Source organism: Ochotona princeps, chromosome 1 (assembly GCF_030435755.1).
Source record: "Ochotona princeps isolate mOchPri1 chromosome 1, mOchPri1.hap1, whole genome shotgun sequence".
In the NCBI taxonomy this organism is placed as follows: Eukaryota; Metazoa; Chordata; class Mammalia; order Lagomorpha; family Ochotonidae; genus Ochotona; species Ochotona princeps.
Genome location: NC_080832.1, coordinates 95,663,971 through 95,687,361, shown reverse-complemented (window position 1 = coordinate 95,687,361; position 23,391 = coordinate 95,663,971). Strand labels below are relative to the sequence as shown.

The 23,391-nt window shown below is 36.5% G+C and overlaps 1 protein-coding gene across 1 annotated transcript in view; it reads left to right on the top strand.

Moving 5' to 3' along the window:
- Nucleotides 1–23,391, top strand: part of TINAG (tubulointerstitial nephritis antigen) — an 80,019-nt gene that overhangs the window by 23,399 nt on the left and 33,229 nt on the right. Inside the window, exons 5-9 of the mRNA XM_058671847.1 lie at nt 5,615–5,738; nt 8,725–8,875; nt 11,587–11,767; nt 13,303–13,348; nt 21,225–21,348. Coding sequence (XP_058527830.1) covers nt 5,615–5,738; nt 8,725–8,875; nt 11,587–11,767; nt 13,303–13,348; nt 21,225–21,348 — 626 coding nt within the window. The remainder of the gene's footprint in view (nt 1–5,614; nt 5,739–8,724; nt 8,876–11,586; nt 11,768–13,302; nt 13,349–21,224; nt 21,349–23,391) is intronic.

Here is a 23,391-nt window from a genome sequence, read left to right as displayed (position 1 = left end):
CTGTGCTCTTCGCAGTGGGGCTAGCTGAGCACAGCAGAACGAGCCTTCAGAGATATTTTTTTTTCTTATCCATGAATAAGTATTTGGGGCTGTTTAGAGCTAGGTTCCCAAGGTGATTTCCTGGGCAGATACCCTCCACTCTCACTTCCTCTGGATCTGTCTTGCTCAAACCATGGTTCTTTCCAAAGTGTGGCCCGTGAAACCCTGGGCCTCTCATTTACCTTATTGTAAAAAAGGATATGAAATGAAGTGAAATAAATGAAATCATTTTCTCATGGGCCAAATGATGAACATTTAAAATCACAAATATGATCTCTGCTGTGTAGAGCCTCATGTATGTTAGCAGTTGATAAAAAAACACTGAAATGACAAAATTTAGTTTATTTTCATAAGCAGGTTTTCCAGAAGTCTTTGATTAATAAACACCTTTTGTTTTGTAATTACCAATTAAAATTCTTCTGAGTTGGTGTTCTAAGGAACTCATTTTCAGAAGCATTATAGTTCATCCATTTTCGCATGCCCATTTTCTCCATATTCAACACCTCTGAAACTGAAATGCTTCCTGACATTGGCCTAGCAGCTTTTAAGACAATTAGGTCTGAGTTAATAGTTCTGATTAGATTCAGCTGCAAACCATGACAATCCAAAGTGACGCTGGATTAAATGAGAGATAAATTCATCTCTCCCCACTACGTCTGTGCTGTGGATACCCATGCTTCTGGTTGCTCTCTAGCCCAAGGCCTTTATTTCAAAGTCTTACAATGACCGCTCCAGGTCCTTCTATTCCGCCCAATTTCCTGACAGCAGGAAAAGAAAAATGTTCAAAGAAAAAGGAGTTAAAATCAAATGGAAACTTTGTGTTAAAAACTTGAAAGGTGTCGACAGGCAGGTCTGCTTGCATTCCGCATGCCAGCTGAGGTGGAGGGCAGGGCAGCCAGAGTAGAAAAGCACTCATTCTGAGCCTCAACATGCTGACGTAAGCATTTCATTACCATGAAAAACGAGAGAATCCGTGGAATCCTTAAATATTGATTTTACAAGAGGTAGACTGCTGAAAATCAGTCCATGACTAGAAATTAGAGAGATGTCAGATGATACGTCTTTAAACTTACGGCATGAAGGGAAATTTTATTAAATGAGAGAAATTTGGTGACTCATTAGCAACAAGAAAATTAGCCTTTCCACCCCAAGAGCAAATTGTTTGTAGAAATTTTTCAGTGGTCATGGATATTGACATTAGATTGTGAAGGTCAGAGAAGAGCTCCATTGTTTAGTATTTTATTTCCCCAGTCCACGCGAATTGTGCACCCGTTTGAATGCAGGCTGAGTGCCATTACAGGTGAGGAGGGATTGTACAGGTACAGACTCAGCAGTCATAACACACAGGTTTTATTCTGAAGTCCTTAAAAAAGGAATCTGTTTGTTTCAAGCTACTCTGTTATTTATATTTTTTGAAGATTTTTTTTTGAAGATTTACTTATTTTTGTTGTAAAGTCAGATACACAGAGAAGAGGAGAGGCAGAGAGGAAGATCTTCTATTCTATGATTTATTCCTCAAGTAGCCAAAATGGCTGGAACTGAGCCAATCTGAAGCCAGGAGCCAGGAGCTTCTTCCGAGTCTCCCACGAGGATGCAGGGTCCAAAAGCTTTGGGCTATCCTTGACTGCTTTCCCAGGCCACAAGCAGGAAGTTGGAAGGGAAGCGAGGCTGCTGGGATTAAAATCAGCAGTCATATGGGATCCTGGTGTGTGCAAGGTGAGGACTTTAGTTACAGGCTATCGTGCTGGGTCCCTTGAGGATTTATTTATTTATATTTTTTAAAGACAGTTGCAGAGATAAGGAGAGACAAAGAACAAGACCTGCCATCCACTAGTTTACTCCCCGAATGGTCACAGCAGCCACAGCTGTGAAGCCAGGAGCTTCTACTGGGCCTCCCATGTGCAGGCAGAGGCTTAGGGACTTGGGAAATACTCCACTGTTTTCCCAGGCCATAAACAGATTAAATCTAAACAATCTTGCTTCTTTATTTCCATTTATTACAAAATAAATAGAGTATGAATAGAGGACGCAAAATCATTGATAAACGCTGCAGTTTTCAACTAATAATTCCTTCATTTACTGAATAAAATTTCAGAAGGAGTGATGAAAATATAATAACAAATTATCTTGAGCTGGTGCCATGGCAAAGTACGCTAAGCCTCTGTCTGCCATGCTGGCATCCCATATAGGCATTGGTTCAAGTCCTAGCTCTTCCACTTTAAATAGTATGGATTTGGAAGTACAACTCAATGGTGACTGAAAATTTTTCATAATTAAAGCTAAAATAATTTAAGATGTTCATGAGGAATTATGTGAATGTTTGTAAAAATGAATTTTTGTTTTATCTCCATCTGTGATTTGGAATGTTTTACCCTTAGCTGAGAATCTTAATTATTTTACTTTATGAATCAATGTGTGGAAAAATAAATGAACAAAACAAACAAATAAATAATATTCATTGTTTTGAAGTCAGATTTATAGTACCAATTTCTAAAAGTTGCTATCATACTATGCTTACCTTTACTTATAAAATATTTTAAAAAGCACATTTGGAGAGAGTATGCCAATAATGAAATAATGGAATACAAAACATTCTGTGTTTATTATATTGGCTCATTTAATATTCTGAGGCAAATAAAATTATGGATAATGAATATGTGTCTGATGGACTTAGATGCTAGGGATTCATTTTTCAGAAATACAGTCTTAAGTGTTAAAATCTTGAAAAACCCCCGCAAATGAGCTTCCTTAAATGGATCTGGCTTTGTAGATGGGTAAATATGCTTTCAATAAGAGTCATATTGCTTATTGCTTCTTTATTGCTTTGCTGAGGATTAGCCATTCATATTTTTATTTTTGAAGACTGAATCATGAAAACAACAGATGCATACTAGCGGAATGGCTTAATTTTAAAATGCTTGCAATGGGAAAAACCCACGTTTAAGAGATACAGTCTGCCTCATTTAGGATCTATATTGTGCAAAGCTCTTTGGTAGACTTTCAAATGTGGAAATAAAATTCTACATAATTTGAAATTAATGGGAAGTCCAGTTTTGACTTAAAAAATCTATCATCACCTGATAAGAAGTGAATTATCTATTCTATTAATAAAAACACTGCTACTTAGATCTGAGAGAAGGTGTCCTGCTGAAATGTGTTTGAGGGAATAGGTATATCTTTATTGCTTCAGCCGAGCAGAAGGGATATATACCAGCAAGGTTATTAAACTGTAATTTTAAGGTGATGAGCTCACAACTGATGATCTACCTATTTATGGAACTTTGAGGAAGTTTAACACATATGCTGAAATGCACGCTGACAAGCCAATGTGATTTAATTGGAAAGTAGAGTGACATGTGTACCTCTATCCAAGTTAGAAAGATATCTTTGAAAAGTGAATAGTTGGAAACCACTCCAAACAATATATTTAGTCTTTCCGTGTAGATTTCTACAATACACTCCACCCAACTGCAGTAGAACCTGTCTTGTCTGATGCTGCTCTTCAGGGTCTCATGCAGGCACTCTACGGTGATCATCATGCCTTCCACACTTTCTCCCAACCTTCCAAGTAGCCCTGTTTTTCACAGTGGAAAAAGAATAATGTTTTATATCTGGTGATATTTCTCTAAGCATAAACTGAATTCTCCCACTAATTTCAAATGTATACATTGTTTTGATGGTTATCTTTTTAAGCAGATGTGTGAGAGCTAATTTTTTTCTTGCTTTATATCTTTTTTTTTAAAGGTTTATTTATTTTGTTACAAAGTCAGATATACAGAGAGGAGAGACAGGAAGATCTTCCATCCGATGATTCACTCCCCAAGTGAGTGCAATGGCCAGTGCTGCACCGATCCGAAGCCAGGAACCTGGAATCTCTTCCGGGTCTCCCACGCGGGTGCAGGGTCCCAAGGCTTTGGGCTGTCCTTGAATGCTTTCCCAGGCCACAGGCAGGGAGCTGGATGGGAAGTGGAGCTGCTGGGATTAGAACCAGTGCCCATATTGGATCCCGGGACAATCAAGGCAAGGACTTTAGCCGCTAGGCCACGCTGTTGGGCCCGCTTTGTATCTTAAAGCTATTATATTGTGGTCAGAAGAAATTTTCTTTTTCAGGATAGCAGGTTAGTAACTTGACTCAAATGATCAAACTTTATCATTTACAGACATTTTATTTCTTCTGCAAAATACTGTAGCTACACATGTCTAATAATGTAATGCGGGGAAATGCTAGAAGTAGAGCACAGCATTACTTAAGGGGACGTATAACAGTGCAGCTTAGACTGAAATGTCCTGATGTGGAGACATAGTGCAGTATGCAGCACTGCATCCAGACAAAAGAAGGACTTCCTGGGAAACTGTTAAACATAGTTTGACTGTAGAACGCCGGACTCTCTGACAGTGTCCATGCCTACAGTGTCGGGAAACACTTCAATAGCAGAATGATGGCCTTATGACTGTTCATGACGAACTACCCAATGTAATACCAGAGGGGAAATCAGTAGGTGGGGGAGAAGACCTGGGGGGCAGGAAATCCCACAGCCTATAAAATTGTATCATAAAATAATAATAATAATTTAAAAAATGAGACAAAAAGTAAATAGAGCACAGATGTAAGAATTCTAAAAACTGTGATGAATCTAAGACTAAACCTTATATAACTGAGAGGTCTTAGCACCTCTTTTATAATTTAGAGATCAATTGCCTCATTCAGAGTATAACAGCCAATAATAGATTCCCAGTTTATATTATTCAGGGATGCTAGGAAAATGAAACAAAACAATGAAAATTATAACATGTTGAAGACTGTAAAGCACTCTTTAAAATGTGTGTTTGTGTGATTATATGTACATACTGATAAGGAATCAATAAAATATATTTAGTTTGTGTCTTGAGATCTCATTCCTCTTTAGAAAAGTTCGGAGAAAGAAGCAGGCTACTGTATTATATATTATGGTTTTTTGTAAGAAATAGAGTACATTCTATAGTATGCAATTTGTCTTCTTTGAGAGATTGGTAGAATTTCACTGGGCTTTTAAGAAATCGTAGTATCATACACTTGATTTTATGTACTTCCTGAAGTCATTTTTCTAACTACATGATTTCATAAATGTTAGCTGTTTTGTTGTTGATTCATTTGTAAAAATTGCTGTGCTCCTGGGGGCTCCAAGTGCAATTGACACAAATGCATTGTGTCAAAATTAACTTCACATCAGACCCTCCAAAATAGGAAGGTCAGAAAAGCAACATTCTCTATAAAGACAAAGTCAAATACTATGATGTGTTCTTTCACACGCGTGAGCAAAAGTATGAGCCTTGAGTGATAGAAACTTTGGCTGAAACATTGCACCGTACTGTATGTAGTACAGAGAAATAATCCTAGGTCTTAGGCTTTTTCATTTTCTAAGTGGTATGATTTCAATATTGAATTGTCATTGTGTACATAGAATTAAATAGACATTACACATTAAAGATAGTATTGAGCCTTAGAAAAGGACATGACATTATAAAAAAACATGGTGATTTATTAGGATACATTTAAAAAAAATCTGACGCATCTGCCTCTGCTTTCCCTTTGAAGGCTTCTTTACCTGCAAGAACTGATCTTCCGGAGTTCTTCGTTGCTTCCTATAAGTGGCCTGGATGGACTCATGGGCCACTGGACCAAAAAAACTGTGCCGCATCCTGGGCATTTTCCACTGCAAGTAATAAAGTTATTTTAATTACTTCCCTACAAATACAGCCTTTGATTCTAGGGCCTGAGATTAATGAAAAGGTTTTTGGAATGACAGTATTTGAATATTAACATATGGTCAATTAAAGTCCTAATTTGAGCACAGAAAGCAACCCGAAGATTATTTCAATTTGATTATTAGTCTGGAAATTGTTCTTATTTTTATATTCTAATTTTAAATAGAAGTTCATGAAAAGGGCTACAAAGTAAAGGTTGCCAATATTTGTTTGTCATTTGAAATTTAACCAGATAATAAGTTTATATGTGCTTCTATTTCGCTGTGATATTATCTGTATTTCTAATATACATATATGTGCCCATATAATTCTTACATTCTTTTCTCTTTATAAGATTTTTTAAAGATTTTTTAAATTGCAAAGTCAGATATACAGAAAGGAAGATCATCTATTCGATAATTCATTTCCCAAGTGACCGCAATGGCTGGCGTTGTGCCGATCCGAAGCAAGGAGCAAGGACCTTCCTCCAGGTCTCCCACGCGGGTGCAGAGTCCCAAGGCTTTGGGCCGTCCTTGACTGCTTTTCCAGGCCACAAGCAGGGAGCTGGATGGGAAGTGGAGCTGCTGGGATTAGAACCGGCCCCCATATGAGATCCCTGCGCTTTCAAGGCCAGGAATTTAGCCACTAGGCCATGGTGCCAGGCCCTCTTAATAAGTTTTTTAAAAATATTTTTACATGTTAAACTAATTTGATGGGAAGGAAAGCTTTAGAACAAATTTTATAATGTGTCAAATTGACTTTATCTCACTAGAAATATAAGGAAATATATTGGATTTGTCTGTAAAGCAACACAACTGATCTTTCAATAATATAAACTTTCAAGTTAATGACACTAATACAAAACTGTAAGAATTCCCTGCTTTTTTTTTAAAATGGCCATCTTCATGTAAGTACAGTGGTTCAATAAATGAATTCTTCAGGCACATTCTTTTTTTTAAGATGTATTTATTTTTATTGGAAAGGCAAATTTACAGAGAGAATTACAGACAAAGAAAAAGGTCTTCCATCTGTTGATTCAATCCCCAAACTGTTGCAACAGTCCAAACTGAGCTGATCCAAAGCCGGGAGCTTCTTCCATGTCTCCCACATAGGTGCAGGGTCCCAAGGCTTTGGGCCATCCTCTGCTGCTTTCCCAGGCCACAAGCAGGGAGCTGGATGGGAAGTGGGGCAGCCAGGAGACAAATGTGCCTCTATATGGGATCCTGTTCGGATGCAAGAGGATGACTTTAGCCACTAGGCTACCACACTGGGCCCTGGACACAGTTGGTTTCAGTGATGATTAGCTGCTATCATGATCTTTGAAAAAGTGTACCCTTAGGTTTTTTTGATAATTCTAAAATGCTCAAAAGCAATTTAAAGCAATTATGAGCATTATCACATAGGTACACACACTCTTAGGAGAACTAGCTCTGAAGGGTGGCACTTTGAGAGATGGAAATATTGTTCATGTTTTTTCTGGTTACTCCATAGCATCAGAGTAACCAGCCAAGGAATGCCTGGGGCAGAAGTGCAGTGTTGACCCAGCTCACCTATGGAGTTGAAGTATCTGTTCATTTTACAATTAATGCCTCTACCTTTTTGGCTGTGTGATATTTGTTCTTACTCTATTCAGATCAATATGAGGACCTTTTTCATTCTAGTATTAGTTGATTAGAGATTTAAACAAATAGATCATTTTCCTTGTTATGTTCCTGTGGTCAATGGGCTATGTGCTCTGTGATTTATAAGAATTTTGCCTTAAATTTACCTTAGAGTGGTATTTTTGAAGGTGTTCAACAAGTCTATTCGTGAACTCCTGAGGTCAGTCAGCCAGGTTGACGTGGAGTGCATTTGATATGCCCAGGGTAACAACCCCACAGGTAGCATCAGCTCCAGGTACAGTCTGGCTTGTCTTAACTCACTCACTCACAACAACACCAGAGGGAAGGTTGAACACTTTTTGTGGTTTCAGAAGATATATCCTTACATCCTTGTATTCAGTGTGATAAATAAGACTGAAGCATGTGTGTGCACACCAAATTAAGGGGAGATAAATAAGTTCCATTAAAGCAATAAAAAGTAATATTAGGAAGTAGTTGAACAAAGAAAATGACTCAGAAAAAGTGAAAGCTATAAAATGGAGTAAACAGCATATAAAACATATACATATTGAAAATAGTTATTTAATCAAAATTCAAGCTGCTTGTCAGAAGTTGCAGTGAAGATGTTTAGAACGATAGGTGTGATACGTAACACTGAATAAATTTGGAGACAGTATAAAATAACCAGGGAAAAATACAGTGTTTGTAAGAAAAAAGAACCAATAAAAGAGTTCCAGAAGAGAGTGGAAAGCAATTGACTGAACTGAGTCATTCTTGAATCTTCTGACCTTTTCTAAGTATTTCAATAAATCTGCACCAAACCTGCATGGTGATTCAGAAATGTCTGTGTAAGGACAACATGTTGCATAACCACAGGATTTAAAACATTTACACTTTACTTAAAACCTACAGACTGCTGAAACTGGAAGAGATTATAAAGGTGATGTTCTGAAGCATTGGATTTTACAAAAGTGATCCAAAAGTGAAATAACTTAACTGAGCTCAAACAATGAGAAGTATCAGAAATGTTCTGGAAACTTGATTTCAACTCTTTAACCACAGTTTTCCCTGTATTATAACAATATTTTGTGAACAAAAGAACAAGTAGAGTATAGAACACAAAAGAATATGTGATGAGAGAAATCTTCAATTACATTTATGCAGTGGAGATATATGAGAATAGAATAAAAATTACAACAGAAAGTATGACACAGATAGACTGTTGGAATGCACACATATGCCAACATTATTTGGACGTCCTTTTAAATTGCACACAGTTGGAAAGACTAGTTTGGAGGTCCAAAATAATTGGAAATATCATGTGGCATTTGAATATTAATAACTATTCTATTTGAAACAGGTGTGGCAGCTGACCGAATAGCAATTCAATCGAATGGTCGATACACAGCCAATTTGTCTCCTCAGAATTTAATCTCTTGCTGTGCCAAGAACCGTCATGGATGCAACAGTGGAAGTGTCGATAGGGCTTGGTGGTACCTGAGAAAACGTGGGTAAATAAATAGCTGCTTCATATGGGCTTCTGGGATTCTTATGAGTCCCATCTAGGAATAGGTTAAAGAAAAAAAAGCATTTAAAGCTTTAAATAACTATAACAATTATTACATCTTAATCACAAATACATATGTTATACTTAAGTATATACTGTATTTGGTGACTCTCAGGGATATAATGATTGGAAATAGTTATTGATGAATGTATAATTTGCTTGATGGGTTAGTGTGATTTTACTTTCAAAGGTTCTCACAAACATTCTCTCCTATTGATCTGAGCCAAGTGGTTCTACTGCATCCCTAAAGAGGAAGTAAAGTGATCACTATTGCTGATAACTCTGTTGTGCCTTTTATTGCTCAGGCTGAAGATTACACAATGCCAGGTGAAACTTAGATCACAAAATTAAAAGAAAAAAAATAACGAAGTAATTTACGCGTGTCTACTTACCAGTGTCATTAATTGCCCTCACTTAATTTGTAGAGGACTGGCAGTTTGGGTTTCCTTACTCTCATATAGGGAGATGGCTATATAATGTATATTCTGTCTATTTTAATAACTCATCTACTTAAGAGTCGAGTTTCTCATCTTAGGAAACTTCAGCTGACAGTCACTGGTACAAAGTATACTATTCAGCTGTTCGTGCCTATTTATGTGGTGGATCTGCCATAAACAGGTGGCTTCTTTCCTTTTTTCATATATTATGCCTAATAAATGGGTAACTTCAAGGGGTAACTTGAGACGTTATCTTCTTGGCATAGTAGCATTTGGATGGCTTCATTTTAAAAAAGATTTATTTACTTTTATTGGAATGTTAGATTTACGGGAGATACAGAAAGAAAAGATCTGTCCACTGATTCACTTCCCAAATGGCCACAATGACTGGAGCTGAGCTGGTCCGAAGCTGGGAGCCAGAGCTTCTTCTGGCTCTCCCATGCGGGTGCAGGGTCCCAAGGCTTTGGGCTGTCCTCTACTGCTTTCCCAGGCCACAAGCAGGGGGCTGGATGGGAAGTAGGGCAACTGGACATGAACCAGTGCCCAAAAGGGGTCCTGGCCCATGCAAGGCAAGGACTAAGGCCACTAGGTCACCACTCAAAGCCCAAATGGCTTCTGTTTTATATAAGAATTATAATAAATAAATATAAAGCTTTACAGGAGCTTAAACTATAAATTTTGTTGAGACCAAACTAAATCTCATTGTGTAAGTCTGTTTACATAATCATAACATTATGGCAAGTTAAGATTCTCACGCTGAAGTTCTATAGTTTTGAAGTTCCAGAGTAAGGAGAAGGTTGATTCTGTTCCTGATATGGATATTGATCCTGGGATGCAGATGGCTACATTTTCTTGGTCTCCTCACACAGTGCTGGTCTCAAGACTTCATTTACCCTAATCATCACCTCCCTATGCCATCACATGGAATATATGTCTTCAAAATGTAAATTTTTGAATTGCATAGTTAATTCATTGCATGCACAATTTAGTATGAATAGCATGAAATTAACATGTTCTTCTAAGATGTATTTTCTTTTTTAAAGATTTATTTATTTTTATTGGGAAGGCAGATTTATAAAGAGGAGAGACAGAGAGAAAAAGCTTCCATCTGCTGGTTCATTCCCCAAGTGGCTGCAGCAGCCGGAGCTGAGCTGACCTGATACCAGGAATCCGGAACCTCTTCCAGGTTTCCCACACAGGTGCAGGGTCCCAAGGCTTTGGGCTGTCCTCGACTGCTTTCCCAGGCCACAAGCAGGGAACTGGATGGGAAGTACGGCAACCTATGCTCACTTTCAGAGTTCAAAAATCAAAGACATATTTATTCTTTGTGTAATGTATATATATAAAACGTATACTTTATTAACTTTTAGTGTTATATGGATATTAGCATTAAACCATTTTCCTGAAGTACAATGAGTTTCATATGTGTAATAATTTGTGTTTATGGGAAGTATCTAATAACAATAAAAAGTTACATTCCAAAACTTGCATGATTTATTATAATATACTATACTATCAAATTTGCTATTTGTTAGGTTGATTCTTCTACATTATAATCATGTATAAAGATTAAAGTAGTCTTTTTTGATATAAATACAACCAAAGAATTTATTTACAGGCATTCTTTACCTTCAGGATATATATTTCAATAAAATTATTAGAAGTAGATTGAGGGGGCCCGATGCAATAGCCTAGCAGGTAAAGTCCTCACCTTGCACACACTGGGATCCCATATAGATGCCGATTCTAATCCTGGTGGCCCTGCTTCCCATCCAGCTTTCTGCTTATGGCCTGGGAAAGCAATTGAGGACAGCCAAAAGGCTTTGGACCCTGTACCTGTGTGGGAGACTCAGAAGAAGCTCTGGGCTCCTGGCTTCAGATCAGCGCAGCACCAGCCGTTGCGGCCACTTAGGGAGTGAATCATCAGATGGAAGATCTTCCTCTCTGTCTCTCCTCCTCTATGTACATCTGCCTTTCCAATAAAAATGAATAAACTTTAAAAATTGTAGATTGAGGAAAGATATTTTAAATGTAATGATTACATGAGATGAGGGTTGGGAGAAATGTAATGTTGGTTCCTGTGATGGAGTCAATTTATGTTTTGAAATTTTTGAAGTTAGAATAATTTGCGCATGGTTAATTCAATGAAACTGAGTATAGCCAGGGTAGTATGGCATTTTTCTAAATATTATTTTGCCTCTTTGTTTATTCCACATAGACTTGTTTCCCATGCATGCTATCCACTTTTCAAGGACCAAAATGTCGCAAATAATAGCTGTGCCATGACAAGTAAGGCTGATGGGAGGGGAAAACGTCATGCCACAAAACCATGCCCCAATAACATAGAGAAGTCCAACAGGATCTACCAGTGTTCTCCTCCATATAGAGTCTCTTCCAACGTAAGTGAAAATGACAAAAACTAGACATGACTGGTTTCTCAAACATAATGAGCCTGCTGTTGTTAAAACCAAATACCAAATTCTGATATGAACATTGATGTATACTTTTTGATCACTTACATTGTTTGTGACAGTTTATCAGTTTGGGTACAAATTCTTACTTGTGTAATAAGGTTAGGATTAGGTTAAGTTTAAAAACTCCCATGGAAGTAATTCTTTAAACTTTGTTTTATGATGTATGCATATTTGTATGTAGTTGACAAAAGCTAAGCCAAATCCTTGTTCACTGACTGTTTGGTGTAATAGCTTATTTTAGCAATCCTTTTGCCGTCATCTACAAAATAATTGGTGTGAACATAGCCACATGATACAAATGCTCCTTTGAATTTGTTTGTCATGTTAACAGCAAAGGCAAATTTTACTCCAGTATATCAGTTTTCCTAGGTCCTCTCGTTTTCGGAAATATCTGAACCTTCAGTGCCTTTAAAATTATCTTCAGAGTATATTCTAGTATTCTTATCATGACAGATAGACCTTTTATGAGTTGATTCTGATCAATTGTTTTCATGGACATAGTTTCTGCTAGCATCTGGTGCCTCTCCCTGCTCATGGGTGTTTTGAAATAGCATTCATCTCTGTTCCCAGGGGTAATACGTTCTTTATTGCATCTCTTCTTAGCAAGGGGATGCTTTTCCTGACCCAGTGGTTATTCCCTATCCTGTTCATTGCAGCTCATCCAGTCCCCTATTGGAGTTCATTAAACAAAAAGTGAATGCCAAAGCAGGGGTCAAATTTCCAGCATCTCTGTGAATTTTTCCTTGACTTTTAGGATAAATTCTTTCCCTCGCCCCACTTTATTTTTGTTTGTATTCATGGCATTTTGGGTTTGTTTGCATACTTGCATTTATTATATAATCATAAGATTCATTATGCATTGGCTACAAATCAATTGTAAGCCGTTGAGGATGAGCATGTCATAGTTTCTGTTTCGTAGTTTGTGGTCTGTGCTCAAAAAATTAAGGAATTCCTTGCATGTCTACTTACACATTGGGTAGCAACACAAAAATATTTGACTGAAGCCAGTAAGAAACCTCACAAAACAGTCTCTTACAATAGTACTTATTCTCAAAAGATTGGGTAAACTCAATCTCCCCTGGCTAAACATGATTTTGTCTTACATTGATTGTTTTCTCTTTGTCATCATTAAAAATCATCACCTATTACTTCAAAATTATTTTATGATAAAAGCAATAGCATGAATTGGCACATGCTATCTTTAGCAACTTCAGAAATGTAATACTTCAGTTGTGATTATTTAAAATCACTACTTTAAAATTTTTTTAAAATTTTTATTTGAAAGGCAGATTTACAGAGATAAGGAGAGACAGTTAAAAGCATTAAGAGTGAATTTCAATTGGTCAAGGAACTTTAAATTATGTAACATCTAAATTGATTTACAGCAGCCTATTATTATATAAAAATAGTAGGTTTGATACATTCTGAGAAGCATGATATGTATATATTTTTCTCTCCAGGAAACTGAGATAATGAAAGAAATGCTGCAAAATGGACCAGTTCAAGGTAAAGTTTGGTGAAATATAGTTAAGTTTATAATTAAGTTTAGTTTTACTAAAAAGGATTTATTAAATTCAGTGAAAGAATTTGAAAAATTTGCTAGAAGGAAGAAAAATCTTGTTAAAAAGAATTCATTAGTCATTCAGTAGCACGTTATTTGCCTTCATGGTGTTGTTAATTTCTTTTTTTGCTCCCTGTCGTTGATTTTGTATTGTGGCTTCTCATTTAAAGGGATGTATAGTAACTGCGTAATGAAAACTATCATATCCTGATGTGAGGATACATTGCAGTATGCATCTCTACTTCCAAAGTTGGACTCCCAATGAAACAGTTTACTATATCTTGACATAGGATGCTGGACTCTCTGCCATTGTCCATGCCCTCAATGATGAACATAGGACTGTGTACAAAGAACTATAGAATAGTAGAGATATAGGGGAACTCAGGAGGGAGGGGATAAGGGAAATTCCAGGACCTATGGAACTGTATTATAAAATGATAATAATAAAAAGAAGTAAAATAAAAAAATCAAGACTTTTAAAAAGATTTATTTTAATTTTATTTGAAAAGCAGAGTTATACAATGAGAGAGATTTTCCATTCACTAGTTCAATGCACAAACAGCTGAGGTAGTCAGAGCAAAGTTGGTCCAAAACCAGGACCCAGGAGCTTCACCCAGGTTTCCCACATTGGTTTAGGTGTCCAAGCACCTGGACCAATTTCTCCTGCTTTTCCAGGCACATTACACAGGGAGCTACATTGGAAGTTGCATGTATGGATCTCAAATCAGCACAGGTTTGAGATGCTGACCCTACAGGTAAAGGCTTAGCTTGCTATGCCATCACACCAATCCACAATCCAATACTTCAAAAATCAGTGCAGTCATGGAAGTTATTCTCATGTTATTAAGAAGACAGTTACAGTCCCGATGCAATAGCTTAGCGGCTGAAATCCTCACACTACACACACCAGGATCCCATATGGGTGCCGGTCCTAATCCCGGCAGTCTAGCTTTCCATCCAGCTCCTTGCTTGTGACCTGGGAAAGCAGCCAAGGATGGTCCAAAGTCTTGGGACCCTGCACCTGTGTGGGAGACCCAGAGGAGGCTCCAGGCTCCTGACTTCAGATCAACTCCGGCTGTTGCACCACTGTGGCTGCTTGATGAGTGAGTCATAGGACAGATCTTCCTCTCTCTTTCCTCCTCTCTCTATATTTAACTTTCCAATAAAAATATAATAAATCTTTTTTAAGAAAAAGAAGGTAGTTGTATTTATAAATTGAACTCTTAAATATTAATGCCAAATTTAATGGAAGTCAGCTAAATCTTTCCAAAATGTTCAGACCCTAACCTAATCAAGTAGTCAAACATGAAATTTTAAATGATTAATTTGTAATGGAGTTCATTTTATTACTTCACTTATGTTTAAGAGTTATACATAATGGTGGAGATCTTTTTTTTACTGTCAATTTTAATGAGTAAGGTAATGGATTGAAACCGATTTTAGAATTAATAGTTGAAGCAATGTAGATGATTTATTTTTCACTCAGTTCTTAATAAATCTACAAATCAGCAAGCTTTTTGTGTCTTACAAAAGGGGTTTGCATTGGAACAATTTCAAAAATGTATTATTGGTAGCAAACTATCAAAATAAGGCAATGCAATAAGTTGCTATACATTGATTTATAGTTATTTATTTTACTTTTATTTACTTATTTTTTTTTCCTTTTTCTTATCATTTACATAGTTGAGAGTGATGCATGTCCCTTGGGGTGGGGAGGTTCAGGTACGGAGGAAAGTAGGCGGGATACATGTTTCAGTTTTATTCTCTCCCATGTCCACCGGGAGGTGAGGGAGAGGGCTGCTCCTTGCTGGCTAACTACAACAGCACCCAGGGATAGGGGACTGTCATTTCAAAACGCTGTAGAGACACCGGTCAGGGGAAACTGTTCTGAGGGTGATATTTGAGTGATTTTGATAGTTCTGAGTTGGTGGTTTCATTGCTGCAGTGTTGATAATTTTTTTTCCCAAGATCTATTTGTTGACAAGGTCCACCTATGGTACATCCACAGACCCAGGAACTTACTGCAAAGTTTGGGGAGGAGAATGGTCCCACCTGTGCTCTTTTTCATCCTCTGACAAGGCAGTTGATGTCCTATACTGGCCTAGATAAGTATCTGGCTATCATGTCCTCCGTTTGCCTTTGGACACGCTGTCCATTGCACAGACATCAGCAACTGAGGAGGCCCATTCCAACTACACGCACTCCAAGGTCAACCACGTGTCTTGTGATTTTCCCTGTTGCCAGAGTCTGAGCCCAGCAGTTTAGTTGGAGACTCCCCCAAGAAACCTCACCTGAGGTGATGACTTGACTCTTTTGTGGGCTGGCCAGAGCAGGCTCAGGTTCGGTCTGTGTCACGTCACCAGCCAATGCACATATTTGTAGATGCAGCCTGGTCAGTTCTGCCTAACCCCGTATCTTACACAAACCAATGGGTGCTACAACCCAGCCCAGTCACCCCTCCATAGACCCGTTTCTCATGCATACCTGTGAGTACTGTGTCTGAGTAGGGGTTATCCTTAATAATCCCCAGCAGGCCCAATCCCAGCCCCAGTTTTTGAGTGTGCCAGTCTCTTCTGAAGCCTAGCCTAGCCAGTATTCCGTCTGGTTCTCATGCACACCCTTGGGCGAGATTTCATTTCTGGAGGCAGATGCGGTTCTTGACACTGCTTGGAATGCCCTGATCCTATAACCAGAATGCTTATGTTCAAGTCCCGACTTTACTCCCAAATCCAGTTCCTGCTCATGTACGTCGCGAAAGCAACAGATGATGGCTCCGTCACATGAGAAGCTAGTAATGCTTTTCTGGCTCCTCGCTTTCCCTGGCCTGGCTATTGTGGGCATTTGGGAAGAGAATTAGTGGAAGGAAGATCTTGTTCTCTCTCTCATGATCTCTGACTTTCAAATTAATTTTTAAAATTAAAAACAATTTCATTGCAGTTCTTTCTTCGTCTGTAAGACACACATATACATGCACACCCTACCCCTTCACTCATATACACGGAGACAGAGTGATTGACTTAGAGATCTCCCACCCAATGTTCACTGCCAAGGCCTGCAACAGTTAGGACTGAAATAAAACACAATTGAAAAGGGCAATTGAACCCATGTCTCCCACATGGATAACAGAAATCCAACTGCCTGGGCTATCTCATGTTGTCTCTCAGGGTTTGTGTTAGCAGAGAGTTGCAGTAATTTGATTCCAATCACTACAACTTGGTATGTGGATGTCTCAAGCAACATCTTAATTGCTAGGTCAACAGGTGCCTCGGATGATACTGTTTCTTGTGGAACTTTTGAACTTTATTTTTTACCACATACATCCATAAGGATAAATACTCAAGGCATATTGCCTACATACATACTGCCTTTAAATTCATGAAATAAAATACAGTGGTGCCTAAAATATGAATATGGATTGTGAATACTCAGAAATCAAAAATATTGTGATCAATGCTTCTGTGAATGCTGATTTACTTAGTATTGGTTTAACATATGGCATGAACTGTGAACTTATTATTGTGTTGGAAGAATTTTGTTGAACTTGCGTCATTTATATGATGATAGTGATTACATTAAGGTACTCCAGATTTAATTTGAAAAATCCTGAGACCTACAAAAAACTTTTAAAAAGTGAAGTTTTTTTTCTCTTTAGACTTGTAATTTGTAGGTTGTTTTAAGTTAGAGAATTTATATTTAATTTTAATGTGTGTTACATGGTGCAGATGTGAAAATTTTGAAAGAGCATCTAAACTTAACATTAACTTCAAAATTCCAACCTTGGAAATTGAGTCTTAGATGACTTAATACAATTTATTTAATGCTTTCAAATCTCCAGATCACTTAACTACATTCTCAATTGCATTTTTTCTTTCCCTCTAATGTATAAATCTATCAAAAGAAATTTGGATCTTCATCCTTGCTGTTGAGATACTTTAGGTCTACTTTATGATGATGTGCTTAAATAAATTTCATTCAATGCATCAGAAATGGATTTTGAATTACTTGCAAGTTATTCCTCAAAATTTTGTTAGCATTATTTTTTCATTTTATTATTGTTACTATTATCATCATCATTTTATGATACAGTGCCATAGGCCTTGGAATTTCCCTTATCCCCTGCATAATTCCCTCCTTCCTCACTGAGTTCCCTTATATCTTTACTATTGTACAATTCTTCATACACAGTCACGTGTCCATCACTGAAGGCATGGACAATGACAGAGAGTCCAGCATCCTATGTCAAGATATAGTAAACTGTTTCATTGGGAGTCCATTTTTGTCTGAAAGTAGAGATGCATACTGCAATGTATCCTCACATCAGGATATGATAGTTTTCATTACACAGTTACTATACATCCCTTTAAATGAGAAGCCACAATACAAAATCAACGACAGGGAGCAAAAAAAGAAATTAACAACACCATGAAGGCAAATAACGTGCTACTGAATGACTAATGTGTCACTAAAGAAATGAAAATCAAGAACCTTCTTGAAGACAAATAACGTGCTACTGTATGATCTATGAGTCAGTGAAGATTTTGATCAATGAAAGTGTTTTTGAAGAGATGAAACTAACAAAAAATATCAAAATCCCATGCGATAGTTTCCACTTCTTTGTTGATGATATGTGACTCTTGTAGTTAACAAATTGATGGGTTTTATTTTATGATCCAGTCTACTAATCTATGACGTTTGATTGAGCTTAAGCCAGTAACTTTCAGGGTTAATACAAATAGGGGGTATTTTTGGTGCTGTCATATTAGTAATGGATTGTTCATTGATTTAGTCTTTGTTGTTATTTTACTGGAATGTTGTTCTCATTTTCCATTGGTTTTGTTGGGTGCTATTCCTTTTCTCTGTCAAGAGAACATCTTGAAGTATCATTTGTAGGGCAAGTTTGGAAGAGGCATATTTGAATTTTTCTTTCCTGTGGGAGAATTTTATTTCATTTTCGAAGACAAAGGAAAGCTTTGCTGGATATGTTATCCTAGGCCGACATTTTTTTTTTAAATTTTTAGAATCTGGAGTATGTTGCTCCTTTCTCTTCTTGCCTGTAGAGTTTCTTGTGAGAGATCTCCTGTGAGTTTAATTGGCTTTCCTTTATATGTCAGTTGATTTTTTTTTTTCATGTGCACATTTAAGGATTTTTCCTTATGTTTAATTGAAGAGAGCTTGATGATCATGTGTTGTGGTGAAGATCACTTTTGGTCAACCCTGTTGGGAATTTTGTGCTCCTCCTGGATGTTGGTTCACAATTTTTTCTCTTGATGAGGGAAATTTTCCTTTATTATTTCATTAAATGCATTTGCAAACTCAGCTTCTCTTTCTGCATCTTCTGGGACTCCCATAGCTCTTAAATTAGGCCTTTTAATAGTGTCTTTTCAATTCTTGAATACTTTTTTTGGTCTAAGCCAGCTCTGTTACCAGCTTTTTTGTTTGTTTACCCGTGGTGACAAGAAATATCTTCTAATTTTGAGATTCTTTCTTCTGTCTCCTTCATTCTGTTTTGGAGACTCTCCACTGTACTTTTAATTTGCTCCACTGTATTCTTCATTTTTGATGTATCAGCTTTCATTAGATTCATTTCCAGTGTAAAACATTCCTTGAATTTTTTGAATGCCTGCTTTACGTGCTTCTCATTGTTGATTAGCAGTTTTATAACAAGTGCTTTGAATTCTGTATCCCCATTTTCTCAATGTCATTCTCAATGAACTCTGAGGTTGGTAAAGGGTTTAGTTGCTTGCAGGGGAGTCTTCAGTAATATTTATTGTGCCTCTCTTTCTTCTTTTGCTCTTGGTCATTGTACTTGTGGTTATCAGAGTCTTCCCCTTGAGACAGGTTTGTAAGCTGTGTCACCCACAGGTCTACAGTTCAGTATTACATATTGCAGTTAGTACATGGCTCTTTGTTTATAGTCAGTTGTGTCACTACCTCCAGCGAGTTCCAGGTCTGGGTTCTTATGTTAGATTTTCACCATGATCTCCGTAGCCCCAACTCTTGGCTCACCAGTCTCACCACCTCCTGTGATACAGTGCTGAGGCTACAGCATTGTCTATACAACCTTTCTTCCACTTTCGGTTGGAGTAGGTCCCAGGATTAGGGAGATACCAGGTGTCCTATATAGCTAGACTGTTGGTGATGCTGATCTTGATGGATCCTGCTGGCCATTAAGGCTGGGGGCCACATGGACCTATTTTGACCTGTACAATGCCATAGTCAGTATTATTTTCCTTGTTGCTGGTGGAGTTCTGGCTGCTGGTGCAATTCAGATTGCTGTTTGCTGAATGCAGCTGGAGTATCAGTCACTGTTACACCACACCGTTGAGTCCGCTGTTTTTCTGTGTCTGTCAGTCTCTAGGTATTCCTCTGCTGTTGTTCTGCCCTCTCCTATTTCCTGGAATGTGCCTTCTCTGCTTCACACTGCCAAATATTTCTCTGTCTGTTTAAAGATGTCCTTACCCTCTTCCGCTATCTTGATTCTCCTGTTAGTGGTATTTTTAATAGAAAATATATTTTATTTGTGGTGCTTAGAGAAAAGCTGAATCTTCAAAAAATTATGAATAAATAATTTCAGACAAAAAACACTAGAAATATATTCACATTCTAATAAATGAATGAGATGCTGTTTCAATCTTTTTACTAGTGATAAAACATGATTGTTTTCCTATTGTTTATTAGTCTAACACATATCTCTCCCTCATAAAAGTATGTATAAAATGCAATGAATATTGAGCATATAACTTCCTCTAAAATCTATAGAATTAGAAATAATTCTACAGAAAGAGAAAAAAAAAGCAAAGGTCTGCACAGAATATAGTAACACAAATTCTTAAAATCCACTGCGAATGTGTTTTAGAGCAGATAAAACAAGCTTAATCTCTTTTGGTGCTGTTTGAACATCATGAAAAACACATTAAGCTGAAATAAAACATGGGGCATTAAAAAGTTATATTTAACTTTGAAGTATAACTTTGTTTTAGGATCTATCAAATAATAATTATGTTAGTTTTTATTTCAACAGGCATATCAAACTACTACAGATGGACATTGGATATATTATCAAGTTACACAGATCTACTCCACGTTAAATTGCTTTAATTCATGTTTCATGCTAAGAGAACTTAGCAGTTTCGCCCTGTAGTCCCCTGGCCCTTCCATAAGGCAGCACACAATAAAGCAACGCAGTAAGGAGTAATCTAAGGGAAGGAAGGAAGGTTTTATGATGTATACACCCTTTTTTGTAAAGAACATAGCAATAGCTTAGCTCTCCATAGTAGGGAAGGTGACATCTTAATTGCCAAGGGTTTGCTTTTTATTCACATTCACCAAGAAAAGGCTTGCATTTACCCCCCAAAATTAAGGATGTTTGCTTTAAACCTAGATTGCTAAGTTCACCCTTCTTCGCTGGTTTAATTGGGGTTAGGAGAGGTTTATAGTAAAGCATAAGGTTAATGGAGAAAGAACAATCTGTGACCAAGTGTAGTGGGCCTTCGCTGCAAGAGGCTCCATTCCTGGTGCTGATGGCCTCTGTTAATTGAGTCTACGTGGTGTATTAAAGGTGTAATGTACATTTAGGAGATATTCTGAACAGCTAAGTGCTCTTTTTATGAGAAAATGAGAAAATATTTCAAGGAATTAAGTCCAAAAATAAGAATAGATTTCACAACCCTTATTTGTATTCAGCGGTTTTATATGTGTTGTCATTCGTTCTTGGAGAGATTCTTGATATTTCATGAGTGATATTTAAAAACTGCTTTTTCTTCTCTTATTGATAATATTTTAGTGATCTTCTCGTATTATCTTTTTCTTGATTTACTGCAGCAATAATGCAAGTCCAACAGGATTTTTTCTATTATAAGACAGGAATATACAGACACGTTGCCAGCACAAATGAAGAATCAGAAAAATACCGAAAACTTCGCACACATGCAGTCAAACTCACTGGGTAAGGCTGTTTCTTAAAATTGTTATTTAATGTTTTTGGGAAATTAAACTGAACATGATAATGTTTAAAGCAACATTATTTTTAGTAACCAAGAGGTAGAATTAACCAACGTTACCAGCATCAGGAGACTGTATTAAGCAAATATGACATATGTAGTTAATTATTATTTATCCACAGAAAAGGAAGGAAATCATGTCATTTACAAAATGGAAGGACCTGGAGGATGTTCTGTCAAGTGATATAAGCCAGATGCAGAAAGACATACACTACAACTGGCCCTCACTTGTGAAAGCTGAGAAAACTTTCTGCTGGTGACCAGAGTCTGTGAAAGGTTCAGACCATACAGAGTTTGGCTAACCAAGTCAGAGTTAGATCTGAGGAAAAAATTCCAAGTGTTACACAGCATGGCTATAGTGTTATCAGACAACTTAGTGTTCATTTTATGAACAAACAGAAGAAAAAAGCTTCAAACCGCCAATGCTAAAGTATTGTAAAGGAGAAAATAGTGATTATTCATATTTGATTTGTGCACATTATGTACAGGTACTGAAATGTCAGCATGCAGCTCCTTAATATGTAGAAGATGAAATCACTACAGAGGTCCCCGCAAGAATGTGTGATGCACAGATACACTTAACACATTACTATTTAACTTTAAGCATGTATCATTACTCCCAAATAAAAGGAGTACTCCCACTGAAACAGTTAACCATGCCTTGAAATATGACATTAGATGTTCTACTTTTGCTTATATGCAAAATGCCATGGTAAACTTAATTATCAGAAAGTTAACCTTGTAACTAACTGTTACTAAAGTACTATATGACTGATAACATGGAGGAAAAAGGTGAGGTAGGAAGTGGAGGGAGAATCCCTGTACCTACAAAACTGTATCATGGAAATAATAATATCGAGAAATATATGTATATAATAATGAAACATAATATATAATATTGAGAAATATTATAAATATAAGTATAAATATATAAATATAATAAATCATGCAACTTATACAACACAATATAATTTTTATTATACATTTACATTGTATGATAAATAATACATTTATTTATTATCATTATTTTTATTTCAATTTAATTTTATTATTTATAATTCTATTTTTTTCATTATTTATTTTATTATTTAAATATTTTTATTTTAGATATAATAAATTATGAATATATATTATATATCCTATAAACATGTTCTTAATATAACATATATGTTTCATCATTATTGTATTAAAGTGTTATTTTTATTTTATTATAACTTTATTTTATTATGTTATTTATTATGTATAAATAATATATATTTTGTGTATTTATATGACATAATAAATGATAAACATTATGTAATGTTTTATTTATATATAAATCATATACATATAATTGATTATATGTATAGAGAGATACAATGTATATAAATAATGAAGTGAATGCATTTACAAATAATCCCCAACATGAGAAAATCCAGGCCTCATTTATTATCATTTTATAATATTATTAATGTAGCTTTTTTCACCATTTCATTGTGTAGGGTTTTCTTAGTATTAGTCTACCTATCTGTGGACACCTACTGTACCTGGAAACATTCTCTAATGCTTTGAAATGTTTTCAGAATTTTTTTCCTGTTCATTTGCTTTGATTCCCTTTAAATTCATGCATGCAGTTTTTTAATGCATCTTGTCAGGGTTTTTTTTGGCAATTCATTTTGAGTTATATATGCTTCATGTGTCTGTTTTCAGCATTCATTTTAGAAGATAAATCTCAAATCTGTGCATTTAATTCTTTATCTAGCACTTCCTATTTTCTAGCTCAAAACCTCTGCTTTTAAGACCCCAATGTTCTTCATTCCCTTTATGCTTTCTTTTTTATTACAAAACAGATTTATGAATTTTCACTTGAAAGGAAGATTTTACATAAAGAGGAGAAACAGAGAGAGAGAGTGAGAAAGAGATTCCATCCATTGGTCTCAATGTCCAGAGCTAAACTGAGCTGGCCAAGAGCCAGGAGCTTCTTTTGGGTCTCCCAGTGAGTGCAGAGG